At 32.8% G+C, this 27,702-nt stretch overlaps 1 protein-coding gene across 12 annotated transcripts in view; it reads left to right on the top strand.

Annotated features, from left to right (window-relative positions):
• LOC306706437 (T cell receptor alpha chain MC.7.G5-like) overlaps nt 1-25,851 on the top strand; it is a 31,421-nt gene extending 5,570 nt beyond the window's left edge. For 2 of the 12 annotated variants that reach the window (XR_013767368.1, XR_013767369.1), the window contains 4 exons: nt 23,429-23,629; nt 24,190-24,231; nt 24,377-24,484; nt 25,459-25,851. Coding sequence is in view for 4 of the 12 variants with exons in the window: in XM_079173519.1 (XP_079029645.1) it covers nt 4,784-4,823; nt 23,429-23,629; nt 24,190-24,231; nt 24,377-24,484; nt 25,459-25,460 (393 nt within the window). In the remaining 8 variants the exon portion in view is untranslated. Of the gene's footprint in view, nt 1-807; nt 861-1,632; nt 1,706-2,314; nt 2,361-2,572; nt 2,629-4,259; nt 4,320-4,766; nt 4,824-5,039; nt 5,119-11,811; nt 11,885-17,226; nt 17,286-21,819; nt 21,874-23,428; nt 23,630-24,189; nt 24,232-24,376; nt 24,485-25,458 lie in introns of those variants that run through there. The other 10 variants (XM_079173522.1, XR_013767370.1, XR_013767371.1 and 7 more) reach the window with 10 other exon arrangements.
• The last annotated feature ends 1,851 nt before the right edge of the window (nt 25,852-27,702 follow it).

Here is a 27,702-nt window from a genome sequence, read left to right as displayed (position 1 = left end):
TTAATATTATTAAGTCCTGATGTAGATATGAATATTATTAAGTCCTGATGTAGATATTAATATTATTAAGTCCTGATGTAGATATGAATATTATTAAGTCCTGATGTAGATATGAATATTATTAAGTCCTGATGTAGATATGAATATTATTAAGTCCTGATGTAGATATTAATATTATTAAGTCCTGATGTAGATATGAATATTATTAAGTCCTGATGTAGATATTAATATTATTAAGTCCTGATGTAGATATGAATATTATTAAGTCCTGATGTAGATATGAATATTATTTATAGATGGAGCGTCTACAGACTTTACAGACGATGAAACCAAATGAAGTGTTGATTGATGAGAGAAGATGAAACGATTCATTCTTCTCTGTAATAATAATCAAAAACATCATATTTATAAACCTAATATATAATACATATAACAGTATTTAATCATAATGTGGGTGTTTATTAATGTATTCATAGTTTGTTTCAGTTCATGTGAATGAAGCATATCAAGCAGTAATAACTCGTATTCATATCGTTGACATGAAATCACTTCCAGCCGACGCTGCTGTGAGATCAACAACTTTTCTCTTCAAACTTTTTAGAATCTAAAAAAACCAAAAAACAATAAGTTTTTATGAACATGAATTGCAGAAAGAGAATCTTTAATGTAAAACCATAAAACAGCTGCTTCAGTATTTCTGCTGTACAGTAACAATAGAACAATAGCTCTTGTTATTACTGATGGATATGAGTGAACACAGCGCTCTGTAACAGCTTTGTGTTCTGAGGCTTCGTGTTGTGTGAACACCGGAGGAAACAAAGTGATGTTTGGAGCTGGAACCAGACTCACCGTAGAGCCCAGTGAGTCCTGATATATATCATAATAATTATTGTTTATGAGGCGTCTTTAACAATAAACTTTACTGTGTTTAAATATTACAACAGCAGATTCAGAATGCAGAAGTAATATAGATAACAAACTTCATCATTAATGTAATAAACTACGTTTATTCTACAATATTCAGGATCATAAAATCAGCACAAAGTAGAAAACATAATTCAATATTTGTCTTTATAATAATCGATAAATCCATCAGCTCAGAAAGAATTGATCGTTTAGGAATCACCAACGTATGAATTCAGATCTCTGATGTGCTGAAAAACACATTTATTATGAATGAAAACAGTTATTTATTCATTTGACTGAACTTTAGTTATTTAGACAAAAGTGTGAAATGTTTGAAGATGTTTCATGACGTCACAGAGTTTATGTTGTGAAGCTTCATGATGTGTGAATACTGGAACCAAGATCCTGTTTGGAGCTGGAACCAGACTCACCGTAGAACCCAGTGAGTCCTGATGTCGATATTAATATGATGAAGTCCTGATGTAGATATTAATATTATTATTAGCAAATTTTAAAATTTTAAAATTTAGTAGCAAACTTGATTCGTGTTTTTCAAACAAAGTCAGAACAGAAGTTAAAAAAGATGAAGAAGTGAATTGATCAGGACTCTTTGATGAGTAATGATCAATGTATTAATTATGAATATCAACTAAAACATTTTCAGATTTTATTCAGACAAAGTTTCAAATGTAAACATCGAGGTTTCTTTGGTTGAGTTTATGTTGTGAAGCTTCATGATGTGTGAATACTGGAAACAAGATCCTGTTTGGAGCTGGAACCAGACTCTCCGTAGAACGCAGTGAGTCCTGAAATATATCATAAATATGATTAATATGGAGCTCAGAAGATCAAATCAAATACAAAATACTTTCTCATTCAAACACTTTATTCTTAATATTTTATATTCATATTCCACAAACTAAGGAAAGTAGTTTGATACTGTTTCGTTATCAAAGATTTAAAGAGTTTAATAATTCAAACAATGATAAATATATTAGCTGAGAGAATATTAATCAGAATCATGAATGTATTCATTCATTCATCAACATCTGTGCTGTTAACTTTTCATTCATCGTGTCGACGGAAGAAGAGTTTGTTGAGTTCCTATATATATATATACATATATATCTATATATATATATATGTATATGTATATGTATATCTATATATATATCCTCTTTGGAGCTGGAACCAGATGAAACATTGAATCCAGTGAGTTCTGATATTTATTATGATCAATATTCATAAAACCGATGAAATAAGAAAAGTTGAAGTGATCTGTAGAGACGGACTAAACTACTAAACAGTCAAACAGAGGAATGAATAATCATAATAATGATTCAAATTCCAACCTGTTTCTGTGAGTTTGTGTTGTGAGGCTTCATGTTGTGTGAATGCTGGAGGGTTAACTAAGATCCTGTTTGGAGCTGGAACCAGACTCACCGTTGAACCCAGTGAGTACTGATGTAGATATTAATATGAATATGAATATGAAGCACCTTTAAATGCAAACGCTACTTAGACATTAAACATTAAAGAAACGCCTCGTTCAGCAGTTTGTTCAGAGTCTCTACTGTAGAGTTCAGATCATCTTATTTATGAGAATCACATCATGTGTCTCATGAATGTTCCGATGCAGTTTGTGTTGTGGAGCTTCATGTTGTGTGAACGCTGGATTTAAGATCCTGTTCGGAGCTGGAACCAGACTCACCGTAGAACCCAGTGAGTACTGAAATACTGCATGAATATTAAATATGGATCTCATGTATGGAGCAGCTATGAAGTACAAAGTCAAAGGTTTTACTGGAATTTATACAAAAGCCAACAAGAACAAGAACAAGTCATGAGGAGAAAATAAACTAAATAAAGGACACGTAGATATCTTTATTATTGTACAAATCAAAAACAAACACAGCGAGCTGAAACGTTATTAAAATACATTCATATGTCTGCAGATGAATGAGTGAACAGCTGAGCTTTCATCTTCAAACACTGAATGAAGCAGAAGCTCTGAAGTGTAAATGAGACGCTGTTCACATTAAAGATGTTTCCTCCAGAATAAGACGCACAAATACTGTTTAATTCACTGAATCAAACACGTGGAGCTGAACTTTATTCTCTCGTAACGTCATCTTTCTATTTGAATCCAAAAGACTTCGTCCGTCTGCAGAGCTTCAGCTCATGTTGGACCCGTGAGCTTCTCTTCCACGTTAATCCCTCGAAGTTCACTTCTGTTCATTCTGAGGTGAAACCGATTGAAAGTTAAAGATCTCCGTCTGAAAACATCAGATATAAAGAATAACACGTCAGGAACTCAACAAACACATTTAAAGACTCATCGTAAGATTAAAATCATCAAAGTAGTTTAAAGTAAAGTTGACGAACTCGGTTTGATAGATTTATTGATTTAAATCATAATAATATAACCTGAATGTTGGAAATCATTTTGAAAGTTTAAAAACAAATAATAATAAAAATGTAACTAAAGTAAATCACACATTTCTCTGTTCTGATCAAACGGAAGTCTTTTCTTCTGCGTAGCTCCAAAAAAGTGAATATTTCAGATAATATTTCAAAGCCGACATGAGATCATTACAGATCATTACAAATCATTACAAATCATTACAAATCATTACAAATCATTACAGATCATTACAAATCATTACAAATCATTACAAATCATTACAGATCATTACAAATCATTACAAATCATTACAAATCATTACAGATCATTACAAATCATTACAAATCATTACAAATCATTACAAATCATTACAAATCATTACAGATCATTACAAATCATTACAAATCATTACAAATCATTACAAATCATTACAGATCAAGAGCTGAAAATGTTAAATATTTATGATTATATTTGAAATCAATATTAACCAATGAAACAAACGACCCAAACAAGTCACGCTTAATCATTTCATAAGTCCAGCAAAGCCAGACGCATGTTTCACGTCTGTAGTTCTCGTTGGTTCTGGTTCAGATCTCTGTAGTTCTCGTTAGTTCTGGTTCAGATCTCTGTAGTTCTCGTTAGTTCTGGTTCAGATCTCTGTAGTTCTCGTTGGTTCTGGTTCAGATCTCTGTAGTTCTCGTTAGTTCTGGTTCAGATCTCTGTAGTTCTCGTTGGTTCTGGTTCAGATCTCTGTAGTTCTCGTTGGTTCTGGTTCAGATCTCTGTAGTTCTCATTAGTTCTGGTTCAGATCTCTGTAGTTCTCGTTGGTTCTGGTTCAGATCTCTGTAGTTCTCGTTAGTTCTGGTTCAGATCTCTGTAGTTCTCGTTAGTTCTGGTTCAGATCTCTGTAGTTCTCGTTGGTTTTTGTTCAGATCTCTTCACTGTGTGACTCTGACGGGAAACAACAAAGTGATCTTTGGAGAAGGAACCAGACTGACTGTAGAGATCAGTGAGTATGAAGATGATATTTCTAAATGAAACGGCCTCGTGATGATGTTATCGTTCAGCACAAAGTTATTAAGAGTTATTTCAAATCAATTTTACTGGAACTACAAACGACCTTCGCCTTCATACTTTAACTAACTTTGAGAAATGTAGAATTGAATCAAAAGACTTTAAATACTGTGAATGTTATGAAATATGAGTCAAAGTGGTTAAACTGGTTTCAACCCACTTTTGACCAAACAGCAATGATAAGCTATCACATATATCTATATTTATATTTCTAGTACGGGTTCTTTTAGGGGACAATATCATATTAAGGACGTTAAAGAATAATGTTTTGTCTTTATTAGAATAAGCAAACAGCTCATTTGATCTAGAAATCCACAGTTTGCAGACGATGTGATGATGTTCCTCAGTAGTTATTGTTGAGGACAGAAACACTGTGAGACTGGGACCGGATCCAGAACAATGCTGTTTGGTGATGGAATACAGTTGACTGTTGAATCCAGTGAGTATCATTTTGACTTGTATACACTCGACTAGTAAAGCGAGATATTAAACTAAAGAGCTGCATGATTTCACATCTTTATCTGCCAAAACACACAGAATGCATTTATATATCTGAGTTTAATGTCTGAATGTTCAACCCCAAACATTTAGTTGTGATTCATTACAAATGAAGCGATATTTGTAAAACTGTATTTACAGTTGTAGTTATTGTTCAGGGTGAACTGAGTGTGTGACTACTTCTGGAAACGGGAAGATGATTTTTGGAAAAGGAATCAAACTAACTGTAGAAATCAGTGAGTATCCGAAATATACAAATATTGTTATTAAAAAAAGATGCAATATGAATGTTATGTCACGCTGCTGTTTGCCAAACAATACCGACGATATATTAACAATATTGGTTGTTTTTATTCTTTGTATTTATTTATAAAACCATTATCATTTATTAATGTCTCCAGTAAGTTTGGAAGTAAATAATTCAACAATAACTCAGAACAACAACTCGACGATGAGCCAAAAAGAACAAATAATGACATTTTCTAACTGAGCCTAAACTTTAAAAATGTCTCAAACAGACGCCGTGCTTCTTCTGTGACTCAGAGAATGAGCTTTAAATTCATTTTAAGAAAGAATCAAATTGTCTTTTGCAGTAAGTGTCACTAATGTTGTGGTGATATTTCTAGTTCTATTCTGGTTATTCATACAATAAAACCTAGTAAATCGCTCTTTTATTACAACCAACGTGTTTCCATTTGACCTCTATTTCATTTCAATAATTATTGATTGATTGAGTGTAGAGTAGATGTATTAGAGGTTATTGTTGAGATTATTGATTATTATGTGACTCTTGGATCAGGAAACTTTAAACTACTGTTAAGAGAAGAAATCAAACAATAATAATAATAATAATAATAATAATACAATTGTTAAAAATGTGTTAGCTGTTCATGCCAAAATGGGACAAAGTAAAGCAAATTCGTTTGTATTAATCGGTGTTGGAGCAGAAGAGTAACGGTTCAGATCTCGTTCACTGTGTGACTTCAGGAGGAAACATCAAGCTCTCTTTTGGAGAAGGAATCAAACTAAATATAGAAAGCAGTGAGTATCAATAATTCACTTTATTAGATCAAATGAATGAACGTGTGTTTGTTGGCTGTTTATGATAAAGTATTATTTGGGATTGACAGAAATTCAAATATAGAATATTGTGGCTGGAAATATCACGGCCACTCGATTTAATGACACACTTTGACGACAATACTGTTAATATGAGAAGAGTGATAATTATATTTTCAGATGATCACATGATGATAATAGTGCATTGACTAATAATTACTAATACTGTCCAAAGGACACTGGCACATATAAACCAATATGAAACAAAATACAAATATAATACAATTGTCTGCAGATGATTAGTTACTGTTTGTTTGAATATCAGTTATTGTTCTGAGCAGAAACATTGTGCGACTTCTGGAGCAGCAAGCTGGAAGATAGTTTTTGGGAAAAGAGTCAAACTGACGGTCGAGGCCCGTGAGTATCAAAGTACTCTGATACTGAACTCATATTGTACATTAGCTCAATACTTTTAGTATATTTATAGGATTCAATTTCAGATTGTTGGAAGAAAAAACTTCTAACTGAATCTCAGCACATATTTATTGAATTACTTTATTAATCATAGTAAAATTTAATGTCACATTTTAAAGGACAAATTCTTCTGACGGACTTAAAAATATGAATTATCTTCAGCAGCTCAACAAACACAAAGTTCAGCAATAGTTTGTTTCTCGAAATGACTTGATTGGTCGAGAGAAAGCAAAATAAATCTCAAGTCAACTGAAAACATACATGTGGATAAATACATGTAGTATGTTTACAATAGTTAAGAGAAAATATCCTGATTAAATGTGAACATATTGCTTTATGAACGACATTCAAAGGGACTGAACAGTCATTTGTTCTGTTTTAATGTTTATAATGAACATTTAGATACATTTCTCAATAGGACTTTTCTTATAACCACACTTATACTGCTGTTGGCAGTTTTATTGTAATATTATTATTATAAATCGTATTTTATTAGTTCTTATACATGTAGTCCCTTTAAAGCAGCAGCATCTATCTCTGTGTGACTCGCTCTGGAGGCGATAGACTCGTCTTTGGTTCTGGCACTAAAGTGACAGTTGGTTCCAGTAAGTATGTTTTATACATAACTCCTTTTTAGATTTGATGTTTTAGTCTCTTAGATCCACAAATATGAACAAACTAACTAATAAATTCAATAGACAGTCGATGATGTCAGCAAAGTCTAATATCTACAGTTGTTCTTAGTTCCCAGTGCAGTGGAAGGTGAAGTGATAATCTGTTTATTTTAACCCTTTAGATAATAATAGAACAATATTACAAATGCATTAACATCCAGCTAACAACAGTGACATTTGCCGATACAAAGCTCTCTCCTGACAAGAGCATGTAACATGGTATTCTGCATTATTGCAGTTAAAAGAATACATATTTTTATGTAGATTTATTTTTTAGCAAAGGTAAAAAAACAGCATAGCTTGATAATGAAACTGTCCGTGCAGTAATTGTTTCAATCATCAATTAATCAATTAAAGATTATAAAAAGTATTTAACTGTGTGATATAGACACAAGTCAAATAAAAAACCGTTATGTTATGAATATCATGATGGCTACAAGTCAAGTCAAATATATTACATTTTATATTTTTAGGCGAAAATCACAAATTTCCCATAAATGGCTTTAAAAGTAATAAACTTTATAAAAATGTTTAAGTTGCCAGCATAACCCTTGATTTGTACCTGACATGAGTTGTATTGTTAGATGTATTAAAAGAGTTTAAAGGTTCTCCTCCCTGTTTGCGTGGTCGGGTTCGTCACAGTGTGACTCTCTCTGGAGCGTCTAAACTCCTCTTTGGATCGGCCATTAAACTGACAGTCGTCTCCAGTAAGTGAAATAAATATTATATGAATCCTTATTTTTGGCGATTTTAGTCACAACTTTACATCTGGAGTGGCGCTGATGTCCGGCTAAAACCAGCAGGTTTAACTTAGTCAGGAGAAATATATAATTATGATTAGACACAAACAAAAATAACAAAAATAAAAAACCATTCAGCCCATTAAATGTATTTAGTCGTAAGTCTTTTGTGTACAAATTTCTGCTAGAAAGACGATTCAATTAAATGATGTTATTTGGTGTAATGATTTAATATTCTCTGATCACTTTAAGTGAGTTATTTTTCTAGCTTGTAGTTATTGATCAGATCAGATCCACTGTGTGACTGCTGGAGGAAACGCGAGGCTGGTTTTTGGAAAAGGTTCCAAACTAACAGTCGAACGCAGTGAGTAAGACGACATATTATTGACATATCTGTTAGGTTGCTTTAATATTTCTACCATTACTCACCAAAGCTCTATTCATAATTGATGTGACTATGGAAAAAATGAAATTCAACATTAACTCAAAAGAATTCACAATATGTATTAAGGTTAGTTATCGATAGTCTGTCAGATAAAGTGCAGCTGTTTGCAGACGATGTGACGTCATTTATGAGCAAACTGTGTGACTGGTAGCTGGTAATCCTTTTTGTGGAGGGTATCAAACTGATCGTGGAGGACAGTAAGTTCAATAATTATTGTGTCAAATTATCTCCAGTTTATCAATCATTCAAAAAGAGCCAATTAATATTACTGTGAAATAAAATGAAGTCACAATATTTTTACATGACTTTTTTCAAACCCACTCTGACTGAAAACTGACTAAATTACATACAATAAAATAGTAGTTTAGAAACAATGTATTTATGCTCTGAAGCTGAGGGGTTTGTTGGCCCGTTTTAGTTGCGATGCCTCATAAACTCAGGTTGAGTTCAGCTGATCTCTTTGTGGTTCATGTCTTTGGGTTCATGTCTTTGGGTTCATGTCTTTGGGTTCATGTCTTTGGGTTCATGTCTTTGGGTTTCATGTCTTTGGGTTCATGTCTTTGGGTTCATGTCTTTGTGGTTCATGTCTTTGGGTTCATATCTTTGGGTTCATGTCTTTGGGTTCATGTCTTTGTGGTTCATGTCTTTGGGTTCATGTCTTTGGGTTCATGTCTTTGGGTTCATGTCTTTGTGGTTCATGTCTTTGGGTTCATGTCTTTGGGTTCATGTCTTTGTGGTTCATGTCTTTGGGTTCATGTCTTTGGGGTTCATGTCTTTGGGTTCATGTCTTTGGGTTCATGTCTTTGGGTTCATGTCTTTGTGGTTCATGTCTTTGGGTTCATGTCTTTGGGTTCATGTCTTTGTGGTTCATGTCTTTGGGTTCATGTCTTTGGGTTTCATGTCTTTGGGTTCATGTCTTTGGGTTCATGTCTTTGGGTTCATGTCTTTGGGTTTCATGTCTTTGGGTTCATGTCTTTGGGTTCATGTCTTTGGGTTCATGTCTTTGGGGTTCATGTCTTTGGGTTCATGTCTTTGGGTTCATGTCTTTGGGTTCATGTCTTTGTGGTTCATGTCTTTGGGTTCATGTCTTTGGGTTCATGTCTTTGGGTTCATGTCTTTGGGTTCATGTCTTTGTGGTTCATGTCTTTGGGTTCATGTCTTTGGGTTTCATGTCTTTGGGTTCATGTCTTTGGGTTCATGTCTTTGGGTTCATGTCTTTGGGTTCATGTCTTTGGGTTCATGTCTTTGGGTTCATGTCTTTGGGTTCATGTCTTTGGGTTCATGTCTTTGGGGTTCATGTCTTTGGGTTCATGTCTTTGGGTTCATGTCTTTGGGTTCATGTCTTTGGGTTCATGTCTTTGGGTTCATGTCTTTGGGTTCATGTCTTTGGGTTCATGTCTTTGGGTTCATGTCTTTGGGGTTCATGTCTTTGGGTTCATGTCTTTGGGTTCATGTCTTTGTGGTTCATGTCTTTGGGTTCATGTCTTTGTGGTTCATGTCTTTGGGTTCATGTCTTTGGGTTCATGTCTTTGGGTTCATGTCTTTGGGTTCATGTCTTTGGGGTTCATGTCTTTGGGTTCATGTCTTTGGGTTCATGTCTTTGGGGTTCATGTCTTTGGGGTTCATGTCTTTGGGTTCATGTCTTTGGGTTCATGTCTTTGGGGTTCATGTCTTTGGGTTCATGTCTTTGGGTTCATGTCTTTGGGGTTCATGTCTTTGGGTTCATGTCTTTGGGTTCATGTCTTTGGGTTCATGTCTTTGGGGTTCATGTCTTTGGGTTCATGTCTTTGGGTTCATGTCTTTGGGGTTCATGTCTTTGGGTTCATGTCTTTGGGTTCATGTCTTTGGGTTCATGTCTTTGGGTTCATGTCTTTGGGTTCATGTCTTTGGGTTTCATGTCTTTGGGTTCATGTCTTTGGGTTCATGTCTTTGGGTTCATGTCTTTGGGGTTCATGTCTTTGGGTTCATGTCTTTGGGTTCATGTCTTTGGGTTCATGTCTTTGGGGTTCATGTCTTTGGGGTTCATGTCTTTGGGTTCATGTCTTTGGGTTCATGTCTTTGGGTTCATGTCTTTGGGTTCATGTATTTGAGGTTCATGTCTTTGGGGTTCATGTCTTTGGGTTCATGTCTTTGGGTTTCTTGCTGTGTGAATACTTTTGGGAACAAGATCATCTTTGGTTCTGGCACAAAACTAAAAGTTGAATCAAGTAAGTCACGTTATTCTTCTCTAAGGAACAATGATCTAATGTCATTTAGAGGTTCTACACCAGCAACTTGTATTCTTTAAAGTGACCTTTAGTTGGACAGAAACAGGGCTTTAAACTCTCCCGTTATTATAAAACATCTTTAACTGTATTAACATTTATGTAGAATTTACATGTCTTGAGCCACATGCAACTGTTCAAAAGTCCATTTAAGCTGAATAAGAGTTTACTGTGAATATTTTCCTTTTAAATATGAACAGAGAAGCTTCATGAGGAGCTTGTTCATGTCAGTGACCTCTGGTTTACTTTTCTAATTGTCTGTGTGGAAACTCAAAATGAGTCTTTGGTTCAGAGACAAAACTAAGAGTTGGCTAAAGTAAGTTATTTGAGTTATTCTATGATTTACAGCTACATGTACATGTGTGTGTATATATATATATATATATATATATATATATATACATATTAATATATAGATGTACACATCATTGATCTTGGGGTTTACGTCGTTGCATTTCTTATTGTGTGACTGGCACTTCGAATACAAAGCTCATCTTTGGTTCTGGTATCAAACTTATAGTGGAATCAGGTGAGTTACTTCATTTCATAATTCATGTGTAAGAACTGAACGTTTGCACACGTTCACCAGCAGCTCGTAAATAAATAAAAACACTCGATGAACCTTTATTTTGAACAAAAGCGTTTTAAACTCCCGTTCGCTTCTGTAATCATTTCATTTCTGAAGTATTACATCATCTGGACAGAACTTTCTGCTAGATATACAATATTCAGTCGTAGGTAGTGAATCTCAAATCCAGTCTTCTTGAGGAGCTTGTTATATTATATATTATATATATTTAGAGCAGATCTACTGTGGGACCAAACTAACAGTAGAGAGCAATGAAAAGAAAATAACGTTTTACTATCATCAGAGTTCTAATGATATATTTTGACAATGAGACAATTGTTCATCAGCTTGTCTGACTTCTGAGACTAAAACCATTTCAAAGCTCTTTGTACATTTAAATGAATCCTCATCAACTCAGAGTTAGTTTTCACTCAGTCTGACACAGTTTGCTTTTGTTTACGAGAAAAGAATTAGTCGCCATGAAAAACTAACATTGTAAATTAATTTGATAAAATCACAACTCAATGGAAATCACCTAAACATATGATTTATTCAGTAGGAAATGCAGAATTACTATAAATATATATTATCCAGTCTTTACATGCAGATGTGATTTAATCCATCGTTGTTTTTAAACTTGAGATTCTGTTCTTTGATCGATCTGGTTCACTACTCGAGGAAACACGTAGTTATTGAACTGATCTGGTTCACTGTGTGACTTCAGGATCTAGCTGGAGGATTATTTTTGGAGAAGGAACCAAACTGATTGTAGAGAACAGTGAGTAGAATTCAGATATTCAATAAATAAATGACAGTTTGATCTTTAACTTAGTGAGAGACATTGTTATCATATGATAGATGGATTTATGTTCTTAATGTATGAACTAATCACAGCTATCAAACAGCCATATTTCAGTTTAAGTTGAGTAATTAGTTATGTATTACTGCCATGAGGTCAGTTCATAATGAATGGATGATTCATTAACCCTCTAGCTGAGAGTAGATCATAAATATTCATTTACCAAAATATCAATCACCTTTGGATATGATATGATATAGATTTGTTTATTTGTTGAGTAAGAAATGAATCCAGTAGATCAACAACAGAAACATGTTCCGTAGTAAAACCACATATTAATCTTATATTAACGTTCATAATGTAAAGTGTCGTTCTAGCTTTAAAATGTTCAAATTCACTGAACTTTATACAGATCAGCTCTTGTTTCAGTGGCGTCAGTGTTTCATATGTTTGAGTTTCTAACTCGGAACAAAACTGAGTTATTAATTCATGCGTAACACAAACACATGAATAATGAGTGTGTGTCGCACAGACACTTGAATTTAGTGAAAGAATGGAGTGAAATGTTGTAAGTAGATACGTATTCTAAGTTTAGTATGTTCTCTATCTTTGTTTTACTAAACAGCTCATTTTCACATTAATAACTTTTATCTTATTTGTTAATTCACAATACTTGTAATGTTTCATAAACTAGAACCTGACATGCTTCAAACATGTTATTTTTAGTTGCGTTTCTAAACCGACCTCAGACAACTTCACCATCTGTGGTGGTTTCTTGATTGTATTACTTTATATAATCGACTTTACACCAGGTGTACACTGGTTTATTCCTCTTTTGTGTTGCTTTATATAATCGACTTTACACCAGGTGTACACTGGTTACAGTTCTCCAGAAGTTGCACTTGTTTTGGTTGAGTGTGTTTTCAGTGTGTGAATGCTGGAGCAGCGAGGCTCCTCTTCAGCACTGGAACAACTCTACACGTAGAAGCAAGTAAGAGAAAAGAAATGTTTCACTGATAGTTAAACAGATGAACGTTATCATACGTGTCTGTTACACTGAGGTCACTAAAGGTTAAACAGGCAGAACACAAAGACTGAAACTGCTCGAAACGTTTCTTCTTAAAATGATTTTGTTTTGAAAAAGGAATTTGAATCTAAATCTCCTTCATCACAGATTGTTACGGGAAGAAATGTAGAAACTCTTTGAAGCAAGAAATGACTTTCTGTGAAAGCAAACAGATGAATTGTTGAGGCCAGTGAGTTGATGCTGAATCTTTATTAGACTGGAAGGAACATGTGTTTTTCCCTTTTTCTTTCTTAAAGACATTTTTGTCACATTCTCAATGAAAACAAAACAAATAGTGTTATTGTTTCCAGTGAAGGTAGTTCTGTTTAAGAGTTTCAAATGATAAATCTCTATATAGATTTTATTATATTTCAGTTTGTAGTGGTGAACAGTTTTAGATTATACATACTGTATATATATATATATGTATTTTATTATACATACTGTATATATATATATGTATTTTATTATACATACTGTATATATATATATATTTATTGTATTATACATACTGTATATATCTATATGTATTTTATTATACATACTGTATATATATATATATTTATTGTATTATACATACTGTATATATATATATATTTATTGTATTATACATACTGTATATATATATATATTTATTTTATTATACATACTGTATATATATATATATTTATTTTATTATACATACTGTATATATCTATATGTATTTTATTATACATACTGTATATATATATATGTATTTTATTATACATACTGTATATATATATGTATTTTATTATACATACTGTATATATATATATATGTATTTTATTATACATACTGTATATATATATATGTATTTTATTATGCATACTGTATATATATATATATTTATTTTATTATACATACTGTATATATATATGTATTTTATTATACATACTGTATATATATATATTTATTTTATTATACATACTGTATATATCTATATGTATTTTATTATACATACTGTATATATATATATATGTATTTTATTATACATACTGTATATATATATGTATTTTATTATACATACTGTATATATATATATTTATTTTATTATACATACTGTATATATATATATATGTATTTTATTATACATACTGTATATATCTCTATATTTCAGTGTGTAGCAGTAAGTGTCGGAGCTGAAGTGAGTTTGGTGTTTGTGTAGTTTGTGTAGTTGTTGTCGTCACGGTGTGACTGGATCTGGAGGTTATAAGATCTTCTTTGGTTCCGGCACTAAACTGACTGTAGAATCCAGTAAGTTTGTTTTTATTCATTTGATCAGCTGCTGGTTGATCAACTCTAATTCTGCACTTTAAGTCTCACTTAGTTTCTATGTTTCTGTCAACATGTCAGCTCTCTAAAGAGAAACATGCTAATGTTCCACTTAAATGACTTCGCAAGATTATATATCTATTATAAACCGTATGAGTCGTTATTTGAGTTTTGTTTAAGAGAATTATTGCTGGATTATTGCTGGATTATTGCTGGATTATTGCTGGATTATTGATGGATTATTGCTGGATTATTGCTGGATTATTGCTGGATTATTGCTGGATTATTGCTGGATTATTGCTGGATTATTGATGGATTATTGATGGATTATTGATGGATTATTGCTGGATTATTGCTGTGAGACGATCAATTATCCAAATGATGCTGTTGTCTTTGTTAAGATGAATGTTCAACAGAAGTCAGTGAAAGTGAAGCTATTTGCAGACGATGTGATTTCATTTCTTAGTCACATTCTTCTTGTTTTGCTTGAGCTAGAAAATCTGTTTTTTGTTTTGGTCATCAAACTTCAAAAAGTTCAATTATTAATGTCGTATTTCAACTTAAATACTTTAAACTTCAAATACGGGATGTAGAGATTAAAGTAGCTTTAATAGCAGCTTGTTTAATTGTTAATGCTTGAGGGGTTGTTGTGAAACAGGATTTATTTATCCTCCATCATTAGTAACTTAAAGACCTTTAGGTGACCTTTAGGTCAAAGGAGAAATTAGATTGAAGTATAAAGGTGTAAACTGGTTAATTCCTCTAAGAGAACTTCTTCATCAGCAGTAAATTCAGGTTTCTATCAGTTGTAGCTTTTAAAGGAGCAAAGAGTTGAAGTCAGATTTTGTTCATCCTGTTGTCGTTGTGTGAATCTCGGAGGAAGAAAACTTCTCTTCAGCAGCGGAACGACTCTGTTTGTCCAAACCAGTAAGAAACGTTCCGTTCTTTAACGTTCTTTAAGAGAATAGTCGTGTCAGTCTACTTCGACTTGTCTTCACTAGATGTTTTGTCTCAAGAACCAAATCATTCTTTGTTTCATATCAAAATAGACTTCAAAGTTTGCATATTTTTCACACAAAAGAAAAGAATCAAACGTCTTGAGATTAGAATTCCACATCTGATAATCTTTCAAACAGAAGACGAAGCTCTGCTGTGTTTGGGTTGAAGCTGAGTTCTGAGTGAGTCTGGATTAAGAAACCAGATTATGAACTGAAGCCAGTGAGTCAAATCTCATTTATGTATCTTTATGGTTTCTAACAACATCACATTCCTCTTGTGGGCAGTTTTCTTATATTGTTCTCATTACATTCTCAAACATCAACACTTTTTTAGATTTGCAATATCATTTTTTAGTCAGTATATTTAATATTATAGTAAACGTACAGTATCGGTCAAATTCAATTATGTTAATCAGATTCAATTTACAGTTTATAAGCTCATCACTTTGCTCGTTTCCCACTTAACTTATTTTGGTTGTTTATGATCATATTTTGCATCAGATTGATGTTATTCAAATATATATTGTGAGTTCTGTATCAAAGTCAAACTAAAATAAGATCAAAACCCTCTGCCTGTAAACAGATTAACACTTATTAAATATGTTTATTAGCAGAATAAACCAACGTGTAGTAAATATGAAGATATTACATCTTTAAACTGACCATTCAATCATTTCACAACTTCTGAGAACAAAAGATCAAGTGGTTCTCATTAACTTGATTTCTTATTGTGGATACAATTATATGGATTCATCAGATACTACTTAAACAAAACCACAAATGTAAAAAAGATAATAAATTAATAAAAAACATGTAGTTATGACTTATATAAAGGAGGTTGTGAGTTATCGCTCAGACGTCCTGAACTGTGTGAACACTGGCGGTTTCCAGAAACTCCAGTTTGGATCTGGAGTTAAACTCTTCGTCCACGACGGTGAGTTTAAACTCTTTATAAAAACTGAATCATAACGATGAACAAACATGCAGCGATTATAAACTAATAACTAACTAAGCTGTTAGTCATAAATCTACTCCAACGTACAGAAAAGATTCATCGCCTGATGAAGAAAAGAGAAGAAATAACAGTTTAATGTGAACATTGAAACACATACAGAACATGCATATGATGAGATAATACAGTTTAATATAGTGGAAACAGACAAAAGTAACAGAAACAATCTCACTAAAGGAAGCTCATGAGTCAGTATGAGACTTCATAACACTTTTACATTCACACGTACATTGATGTATAAAATCACATCGTCAGCATACGGTGTTATACTACCGTCATTATTCCTGTTGTGTTCCGTCTAGTTCGTCTCATTGCTTCAGTGAGTTATTCACAACTTGGATTAAGCATCTGGACTTTTATACATGAAGTTAAAAACAACTCTGTCTCTTATTTCATCTGAGAGAATGAGTCGGTCAAGATTTTAAACTTTCAACAATTAGCTTGAAAGCAAAAGCAAACTGGAAAAAGTATTTAATGCTTGATTTTGGTCTGATAATAATAATAATAATAATAAGGTTCAATTTAAGAGATTACAGCTGTTCACACCAGTGAGTCTCTTCAGCCACTAAAACATTCTAAACTAATATGTTAAAGTAGTAACTGTGGTTATTATCACAGTTATATTTGTTAGTATATACGTTATCCACATAGTATTCCTGTTTTACAAGTTTAAATGATCATAATTGTCAAATTCATTTGCATTTCATTCCTTAAAGTAAAATCAACCCAGAACGTTTCCTATAGATGTAAAGACTGCTTTATTGTTGAATTTGAACAATTACATCATAATTTCACTTCTTCCACTTTAAACGTTTTGACTATTTGTTACATAAGAAGGAAACAAACAGAGCGTGAGACAGCGTTGACAGTCGTAGTGTTTTATAGTTCATTATATTTCATATTCGTTAGTTTCAGGGCTCAGAGGTTTTTAAACCAGCAACCCGCACGGTGTGAACGACGCTACACGCAAACTCATCTTTGGGAAAGGAACTCAACTCTTCGTACAATCCAGTAAGAATCAAACAAAAAGATTATTATGGGTTTTATGCGTGAGAATAACTTAGTTTAATGAAGTCATTTAATAAAGAAAGCTACTCAGTGCTTTACAGAGAATCATAAAATAGATCAAACTGCAGAACTAAATAAGCTTAAAAAAGTGGCAGAAATCAAGTAAAACAGTTTTTACTTTATTCAAACAGAAATCAAGTCAAAGCATTTAAAACAAGCTGTTTGCTTTCAAAGGTCGGATCATCGACAGTTTAAACTCCTTGTGAAATAATTACAATCTCAAAATTCCCAATTTGAGTCAAACCAGGATAATTTCCTTTAACTGTTGATTGAAGATCATTTAGGATGTTGTGATGTTACAACGTGTTCTCACAACATCCAAAGTTTCCTTCTGTGAACACAAACCATGATTTAACATTAAGTTAAACTGTTAAAATAAAATAAAAGCCATAGATTATCAGCTTTGACTCTACATCTACAGCTCACTTCATATTTAAGGTGTAAACAACATGAAGCCGGTCGGTGAGTTTGAGTGATGAAGCGTCTCAGAGTGAGAATGACGGGACACGAAGGCTGACGTTTGGACGAGGAACTGAGCTGAAAATACAAAACGGTAAAAACGTTGTGTTCATGAAACAGAAAATAACCAAATCAATAAGTGATTACATGCTCATGAATCATTTACAAATGTCAGAAACAACATTATTGATATGGCGCATGATATTTTATGACAACAGCTGCCTTTTTATTGTAAATATTTCTGTGATGAATTATTGACGTATTGTTCAGATGATTGATTATTGGTTACCAACGATCAGCTATGAAAATAAAACTACTAAAAAAGGTTTATCGGATGATAAAACTATTAAAATCACATGATGGACAGTCAGTCATTAAGTTAAAGGTTTCTGTTTTAATTAACAAGTTTATCTCAATTAATTCTGTTGAATTCATAATCATTTATGTGAATATATGGATGGAGTCTAAATGTGAATGTTTATTGATCACATAACAACAATCCAGAGTGTTAACGTAAGAACTAAACCGTGTCAGTTCTTAATTCTACCAATTAAAATGTTGTTTCGTGACAAACTTTGAACCGACCAAGTCATCCTGGTGAATTTAAACATAATGTGATTGAGATGCAACCACAAACAAAACATACATTAATATAAATGTATAACGAAATACCCAGAAATGATCTCTAGTAATTAATGCATGTTTCTGTCATTGCAGAGAGAAGTTAACTCATTTATAGATTATGGATATATAATACAAACTGATACAAATGTTTAATACAAAGTATAAAAGTCATTAATAGTTAATACAAGTCATTGAACCTCTCACCTCATGGTGTAATATATAATAGTAGTATATTACAATACTCTCTTAATACAGAACACCTTTGAGTTCACTTCAATATGAGTTCAGATTATAATTGAGCATCATTTCTGCTACTTGTCGTCAGCTGTTAGTGTTGAGTTTATTGTTGAGCTTTCATGCACAGTGTGAATAGTAACAACAGGAAAATCATTTTTGGTTCAGGAATTCAACTGAAAATTCAAACATGTGAGTAGAATGTTTTATCAAAAGCAATTTAAATGTAGTTGTTACTTTGACTTATTAACTCTGGACGAACAACAACCAATGTTCATATTCTGATCTGGTGTTCTACACCATTATGGAAAAGTGCTGTTCAATGAAATATTTCTTAAAAGTTCCAATTAAGGTTATACATATTTCTATTTCCTCAGTTACCATCTACACTTCTGATCTGACACAAAATACAGCAAAATACGTAACAAATGCAAATATTCTGCAATATTCTGATTATACTGGTATGTTCCCTCTCAACTCAAAGGCTCGTTGAGCAAACTGACAGAAACATAAGTAATAATACAGACACGACCTGGTTGTTCTCCATTCAGTCAAAAGGTCATCTGTCCGTCATTGTGACTAAACGTTGCATTTAATCGATATCTTCTCTACATCGTGTTTGGATCATCGTGTTTGGATCAACGTGTTTGGATCAACGTGTTTGGATCATTGTGTTTGGATCATCGTGTTTGGATCAGCGTGTTTGGATCAGCGTGTTTGGATCGTGTTTGGATCATCGTGTTTGGATCATCGTGTTTGGATCGTGTTTGGATCATCGTGTTTGGATCCTCGTGTTTGGATCATCGTGTTTGGATCGTGTTTGGATCATTGTGTTTGGATCATCGTGTTTGGATCGTGTTTGGATCATTGTGTTTGGATCAGCGTGTTTGGATCAGCGTGTTTGGATCAGCGTGTTTGGATCGTGTTTGGATCATCGTGTTTGGATCATCGTGTTTGGATCGTGTTTGGATCATCGTGTTTGGATCCTCGTGTTTGGATCATCGTGTTTGGATCGTGTTTGGATCATTGTGTTTGGATCATCGTGTTTGGATCAGCGTGTTTGGATCAGCGTGTTTGGATCATTGTGTTTGGATCGTGTTTGGATCGTGTTTGGATCATTGTGTTTGGATCATTGTGTTTGGATCAGCGTGTTTGGATCAGCGTGTTTGGATCAGCGTGTTTGGATCATTGTGTTTGGATCGTGTTTGGATCGTGTTTGGATCAACGTGTTTGGATCAGCGTGTTTGGATCAGCGTGTTTGGATCATCGTGTTTGGATCATTGTGTTTGGATCGTGTTTGGATCATCGTGTTTGGATTATCGTGTTTGGATCAGCGTGTTTGGATCATCGTGTTTGGATCATCGTGTTTGGATCAACGTGTTTGGATCAACGTGTTTGGATCAACGTGTTTGGATCGTGTTTGGATCATCGTGTTTGGATCATCGTGTTTGGATCATCGTGTTTGGATCATTGTGTTTGGATCAACGTGTTTGGATCATTGTGTTTGGATCGTGTTTGGATCATCGTGTTTGGATCATCGTGTTTGGATCAACGTGTTTGGATCAACGTGTTTGGATCATCGTGTTTGGATCATCGTGTTTGGATCATCGTGTTTGGATCAGCGTGTTTGGATCATCGTGTTTGGATCATCGTGTTTGGATCGTGTTTGGATCATCGTGTTTGGATCGTCGTGTTTGGATCGGCGTGTTTGGATCATCGTGTTTGGATCATCGTGTTTGGATCATCGTGTTTGGATCATCGTGTTTGGATCATCGTGTTTGGATCATTGTGTTTGGATCAGCGTGTTTGGATCATCGTGTTTGGATCAGCATGTGTGATGTTTTTGTTCTGGACTCCGTGAATGTGTGAATGTGGGATACAAGCTCACGTTTGGTATTGGGATCAAACTGCACGTCCAGGCTCGTAAGTTGTTCATCATCTTTGAAATAATCATCTAACAGCAGTCATGAAGGTTTAATTAGTGTAATTATAAAAACCAATCAGAATGAATGGATTCAAAACAACAGATCTTTGTTTTGTCACATAAAGTTACTTAAAACATGACTGACTGAAAATCACAAACTGGGAATGAAATGATTCTTAGATTTGTCATTTAGTTCATTATATTTCTTATGTATTGTGTCAAATATATAAATTAACAAACCTTATAACCAAACAAAAACTCTAAATGTTTCATGGTGATATAACATGTGGTCTTGTTGTTTTTACCTGCAATATTTGAAATGTCACAATAAGTGAATTTATAAAATATCTGAAAACCACATGTCTATATGTAAATATTGTTTATAAATAGTATAAGCTTCCAAATTCTGTAATTACTATAGATATCACTGCGCTTCATTTCCATAAGTGACTAAAGATTAAACATGTGTTTCACTAAATATCACATTTCCTTATTAAGAAAATGAGTAAATTGTTAAACAGGAAGTCCCAAAAATCCCCTCTCCTTAAAAGTGTCCCTCGTATAACTTTATGGATTGTAGCACGTGGTTCAGTAATAAGTGAATAATAATGTGAATGCTGCTTTCAAATCTTCTTCATTTAATCGTACAAACCAGTGAGTCATGAGAACGTCAAACTCGTGAATACGAGTTCCTGATAAACGCTCAGAACTAACGTTCAGAGTGAAGAATCAGACTGAAATGTTCTAATGATGAAGACGAATCAAGAGGAAGAGAACTGACATTATTGATAATTAAATATATGAATTCATTTATAAACAGCCAAACATTAATGTAATAATATTGTATATTTAACTTCTGCAATGTGAATATTTGCTACTTTTATCTTTCAGTGAGAAACAAACTAATCCGTATTTCAAACCGTTTCATTTTAAAATGATGTTTGTAAACAACTTTTCTCTTCAAAAATCTGTAAATCATCAAAAGAAATCAACAAGCAGAGTGAAGAACAACACACACACACACACAGCTGCTGTTTGTGTTATTAACATAATAAACTACCAGATCATTTTAATTAAAAGATACTGAACATAACGACAAACACTAAAGGTAAAAACCTCAGTCTTGTACATGGAAACAATAAATATGAATCTTGATATGAATCAGAATACAAACAGGAAGCAGCATAATGAAGACGTTCTGTAGTTTTTGAATGATGCTAACTTGCTGTGTGAATATTAACAATAACAAAGTGATGTTTGGATCTGGAATCAAAGTTATCGTATCGACACGTGAGTGCATTTTATAACATTTATGATTGTTATAAAGTCAGAATGATCATTATTGATAATTAGCATTACGGTTTCTTTGTGTGCTCGATCCTTTAGTGATGAGTTGACTTTGACTTGTCAACACTTTGTAACTTTAACTTTCACTTCACAACGCGACGACTCAGCGTTACATATTTCTTTATACAAACACTTTAAATGTCGTCGATATCAAAGTGAGCCTGTTGTTCAGAAGAAGCAGCTAAAGGTCTGAAATAGTCATTTCAATTTGTCCGACAGTTTAACTTCCGTTTAACGTTTAACGTTTAGAATCCGTGCAGACAAAACGACACATTCAGCTTCTTATTATTATTATGATTATTATTATTGATGAAAGAAACATTGATGTCAGAATGAAATATGTTTCAGCTGCTCCTCTCAGTTCTCTGGTGTTAAACTTATTATCACGAGTACGTGTGAGACTGTTGTAGCTGTAACTCACAGATAATATTAATACCATCATGTAATATTTCAAAATGCATTCGGAACAAATAGTCCATGTTGTACATTTATTGTAACTTTGATCTGATCAAGATAAACTATTCAGATTCTCGTTATTCATCCTGAAACGTAAGAATCTAAGAAAATATTTCTACGAACTGACGATGTCACGAGACGGAATCTGCAAATTCATATTTGCAATGTTGAAAAATGGATTATCAAATATTAAATTTGAACGGAAATACCATTCATATTAGCATTAGCATCTTTAGCTGAATATCTCAGATGTGAAAAGTTCACCCTAATATATCTTCTCAAGGCAAATGAATGATTAATATACTTTAATAATAAACATTGTAGCTAATTTGTGGTCAAATGTATGAAATGATGAATAACAATATCAGAAGAGCACATATGCCTTTACTTAAACTATACTTCTAGTAATATTATTAGTGTACTAGTACAAATATAATGAGAATATACAAAACTAAATGATGTTTGTGTGCACATGTGCTTTGTAACTTTTATTACATTTGTTTCAAACTTCAGCTTAAATCGAAATTTACAAATTACAGAAACTATAAGGATATTGTACATGTGCACTAAATACTGTAAAAGACAAAACTACACAGCAACTGAGGAAAGTACCAAACCTCATGAGTATTTGCATAAAATGTATAAAAATGTACTTTTTAACAAAATATTGTAAATGTATAAACATACAAACTTGAGTTGAGAATCAAAGTGAAGAAACTTGTTCAGTTCTGAATCGTTTCAGCTCATCAAATATTCTAAAAGATCAAATGTCTAAAAGAAGTCAGAGATCTTTTTCTGCAGTCGTGTGATTTGGGATTATTTGTTCTGAATTATTAATATTCAGTTTTAAAAGTTGTCGGCTGACTCGGGTGTTTCAGAGTGAGTTTCAATCACAGTGTGTCTGTTTGTTTCTTCATCGAACACAGAAACTCTGTGTGAACGTGGTGCACAGTATGGGATTATTAATATTAATAATCATAATAATAATAGTGTTTGAACATTGTTCCTGTGTATTGATGAGTTGTTCTTTTGTGTTTTTCAGGCGTGGATGACCCGCCGTCCTTCTACAAGCTGTCAGGCGGGAACATCTCCGCTTGTCTGGCCACCGACTTCAGCAGGAACAAAGCAGCAGAGAATGTAATCTCACTGTTCAATAAAACCGCCGCGGTCCAGATGAAGGACTCGCTGTACAGCCAGCTGGTTCTGTTATCGACTCCAGAGGAGAGGGACGCATGTGACCTCGGTGAGTCTCGTCAGGTTTGACGTTCTATGATTCTATTTCAGCCTGATGCTGATGAAACCGTCAAATTCATTCAAAATTAAAAACCAAGTCTGATATCAAACAGACAAACGATATCAAGGAAAATGGAATTAAAAAGCAATGACACTTTATTTGTATGTTCAGTTCAGTTCAGAGAGCTTCATCACGATCACAAAGTCATCAAGTAGAAGCTTCAATAACAAGAACTAGTGAAACATAGATGAATACAACACAATTTAAATGATAGAATTTAAATAAAATAAAGAAGTGATGAATACGATAGAATGTTTAAACTTAAATACAATAAGCTGAGTCAATGAAATCATGAAAAGAGCAAACAATAAATATCTGGAAACTATTCTTATTCAAAGAGCCGGATGGATTTATGGGTTCAACTCTATGTTGAAAGATTTAACTTCCAGCAGAAAATAAAGAAAATAGAAAAGTTTAAACCCAAAAGTGTGTTTTGTATGTTTTTCATGAGACTAATATTGATTGCTGTCATAACTAATATTCACTTGTTGTGTCTCCATGTTCTTCAGCTGCAGCGAATTCTGACGTGTGTGAAGAAGCTTTGCAACCAGGTTAGTATTAAATATTAAATCCAACCGAACAGCTGTCACTGTGTGTTAATCTTCACGATGATGGTGACGATGATGATGATGATGATGACGATGATGATGATGATGATGATGATGATGATGATGATGATGATGATGATGTTTACAGATCCAAAGGTGAACATGATGTCTCTGACCATCCTCGGCCTCCGGCTGCTCTTCTTCAAGACCGTCGTCTTCAACGTGCTGATGACGCTGCGGCTGTGGATCAGTCAGTGTGAGTATGAAATATAGAAATATGAATATATAGAAATATATAGAACACGTAACAGACAACAAAAACACGTTTACTGTTCAGCAGTAATAAACTTCAGAGCTGCAACAATAAGTTGATTTAACAGAAACATAATCAGCAACTATTTCTAACCAAACATTCGATGGGACTTTGCTCCTTTTCTTCTTCTTCTTAGTGACCGAGTGTCCTGGACGTTTTACTCTCTTCTCTGGTGTTTCAGAAACCAAATTATTAATATATAATTCCCAAATTGCCCCTTTTTTGATCACCGTTAAGCGTCCGTCAATAAAACTCAAAAGTTCCTGCACATATTTTTCAGAATAAAAGCCTCCCAGCAGCTCCTCGTTGGCTTTTACTGTGAAATCTTTGTTGCCAAAAGCTCAACGGTTTAAAAAAGTAAAATACAATGTGTGTTTTTAAACTTGCCTTTTGTTTGTAGTTAATAATAATAATCATAAAGAGAGCATCGTGTCAGACGACTGCTCAAACCTCACTTTGACTTCATGAGTTGAATAGTTTGAGGCGTTTAGTTTCGGGTCTGAGATGAAACATAAGTTTAAGTTGTGATGTTCTTAAAGCTCCGTCCATCACTCCGACTTCTGTTGTCATCCAGAGTAAATGTTTGTAAATACCATAAATAATTATGAATCATAATTCATCTGAACCCTGAACAATTACAATGTAGACTCAGAAGATGAATATTAAATAAAAGAGTAGAGACGTTATTCTAATTTAAATATAAAGTGAAAATGTTTCTGACATTTATAAAATGCTAAAAAGGTTCATGTAATTATAATATATAAATATTAATATGTTTTTCTGTGAACGTCTTCAAACAGAAACTCACTGATTCACATTTTCTGTCCAACGTTTATGATATGTTATGATTTGTTCATGTTGAATTATAGATCTGCATATTAACGTTATTAATTATTGTTTCATGTTTTATTTTATAGAAACTCTGCAGAACTTCAGCAGAAGACGATCGGATCGACTCCGCTTCATTTCTTCTGTTTATGTCTAAATATTAATATCATATGAATTCATGTGTTCACGTGTTTATGTCTAAATATTAATATCATATGAATTCATGTGTTCACGTGTTTATGTCTAAATATTAATATCATATGAATTCATGTGTTCACGTGTTTATGTCTAAATATTAATATCATATGAATTCATGTGTTCATGAGTTTATAACACATGGAATCTTGTTGCTTTGACTCTTTCTGTCCTGCTGATGTAAATATCAGTTACATTGATATTCATTTGTTACATTTAATACTTTTGATACATTCGATAATAATGTTTAAAAACTGTAAAATAAAAACTGTCAAATAAAAAGGTAAACATCATCAGACTGAATGATTGTTGTGTATGTGTAATAATAATAATAATAATAATAATAATAACTGTTATTATAAGCAAACAATTAATATAATTATAAGAACAGCAACAATAACAAATAATGATAATACTTGCAAAATTAAACAAATATTTTTTGTTTTTTAAGTACCAAAAGTACAAGTGTAGAATAATATATATGATATTATGGTATTATAATAATTGTTGCTGTAGATCTGATTGTCTGTAAATGAACTCTTCATTCATATAAATAACTGAGTCTCTATATAAATAACTGAGTCTCTTTATATAAATAACTGAGCCTCTATATAAATAACTGAGCCTCTTTATATAAATAACTGAGTCTCTTTATAAATAACTGAGCCTCTATATAAATAACTGAGTCTCTTTATAAATAACTGAGTCTCTTTATATAAATAACTGAGTCTCTTTATATAAATAACTGAGCCTCTATATAAATAACTGAGCCTCTATATAAATAACTGAGCCTCTTTATATAAATAACTGAGTCTCTTTATATAAATAACTGAGCCTCTATATAAATAACTGAGCCTCTTTATATAAATAACTGAGTCTCTTTATATAAATAACTGAGTCTCTATATAAATAACTGAGCCTCTATATAAATAACTGAGTCTCCATATAAATAACTGAGTCTCTTTATATAAATAACTGAGCCTCTATATAAATAACTGAGTCTCCATATAAATAACTGAGTCTCTTTATAGGAATAACTGAGTCTCTTTATAGGAATAACTGAGCCTCTATATAAATAACTGAGCCTCTTTATATAAATAACTGAGTCTCTTTATATAAATAACTGAGCCTCTATATAAATAACTGAGCCTCTTTATATAAATAACTGAGTCTCTTTATATAAATAACTGAGCCTCTATATAAATAACTGAGTCTCTTTATATAAATAACTGAGCCTCTATATAAATAACTGAGCCTCTATATAAATAACTGAGTCTCCATATAAATAACTGAGTCTCTTTATAGGAATAACTGAGTCTCTTTATAGAAATAACTGAGTCTCTTTATATAAATAACTGAGTCTCTTTATATAAATAACTGAGTCTCTTTATATAAATAACTGAGTCTCTATATAAATAACTGAGCCTCTATATAAATAACTGAGCCTCTATATAAATAACTGAGTCTCTTTATATAAATAACTGAGTCTCTATATAAATAACTGAGTCTCTTTATATAAATAACTGAGTCTCTATATAAATAACTGAGTCTCTATATAAATAACTGAGCCTCTATATAAATAACTGAGCCTCTTTATATAAATAACTGAGTCTCTTTATATAAATAACTGAGTCTCTTTATATAAATAACTGAGCCTCTATATAAATAACTGAGCCTCTTTATATAAATAACTGAGCCTCTATATAAATAACTGAGCCTCTATATAAATAACTGAGTCTCTTTATATAAATAACTGAGCCTCTATATAAATAACGGAGTCTCCATATAAATAACTGAGTCTCTTTATATAAATAACTGAGCCTCTATATAAATAACTGAGTCTCCATATAAATAACTGAGTCTCTTTATATAAATAACTGAGCCTCTATATAAATAACTGAGTCTCCATATAAATAACTGAGTCTCTTTATAGGAATAACTGAGTCTCTTTATAGGAATAACTGAGTCTCTTTATATAAATAACTGAGTCTCTTTATATAAATAACTGAGTCTCTTTATATAAATAACTGAGCCTCTTTATATAAATAACTGAGTCTCCATATAAATAACTGAGTCTCTTTATAGGAATAACTGAGTCTCTTTATAGGAATAACTGAGTCTCTTTATATAAATAACTG

This window comes from Pholis gunnellus (genome assembly GCF_910591455.1).
Source record: "Pholis gunnellus genome assembly, chromosome: 14".
NCBI lineage: Eukaryota > Metazoa > Chordata > Actinopteri > Perciformes > Pholidae > Pholis > Pholis gunnellus.
Note: the sequence above shows the minus strand (reverse complement) of the source record. Positions and strands in the feature narration are given on the sequence as shown.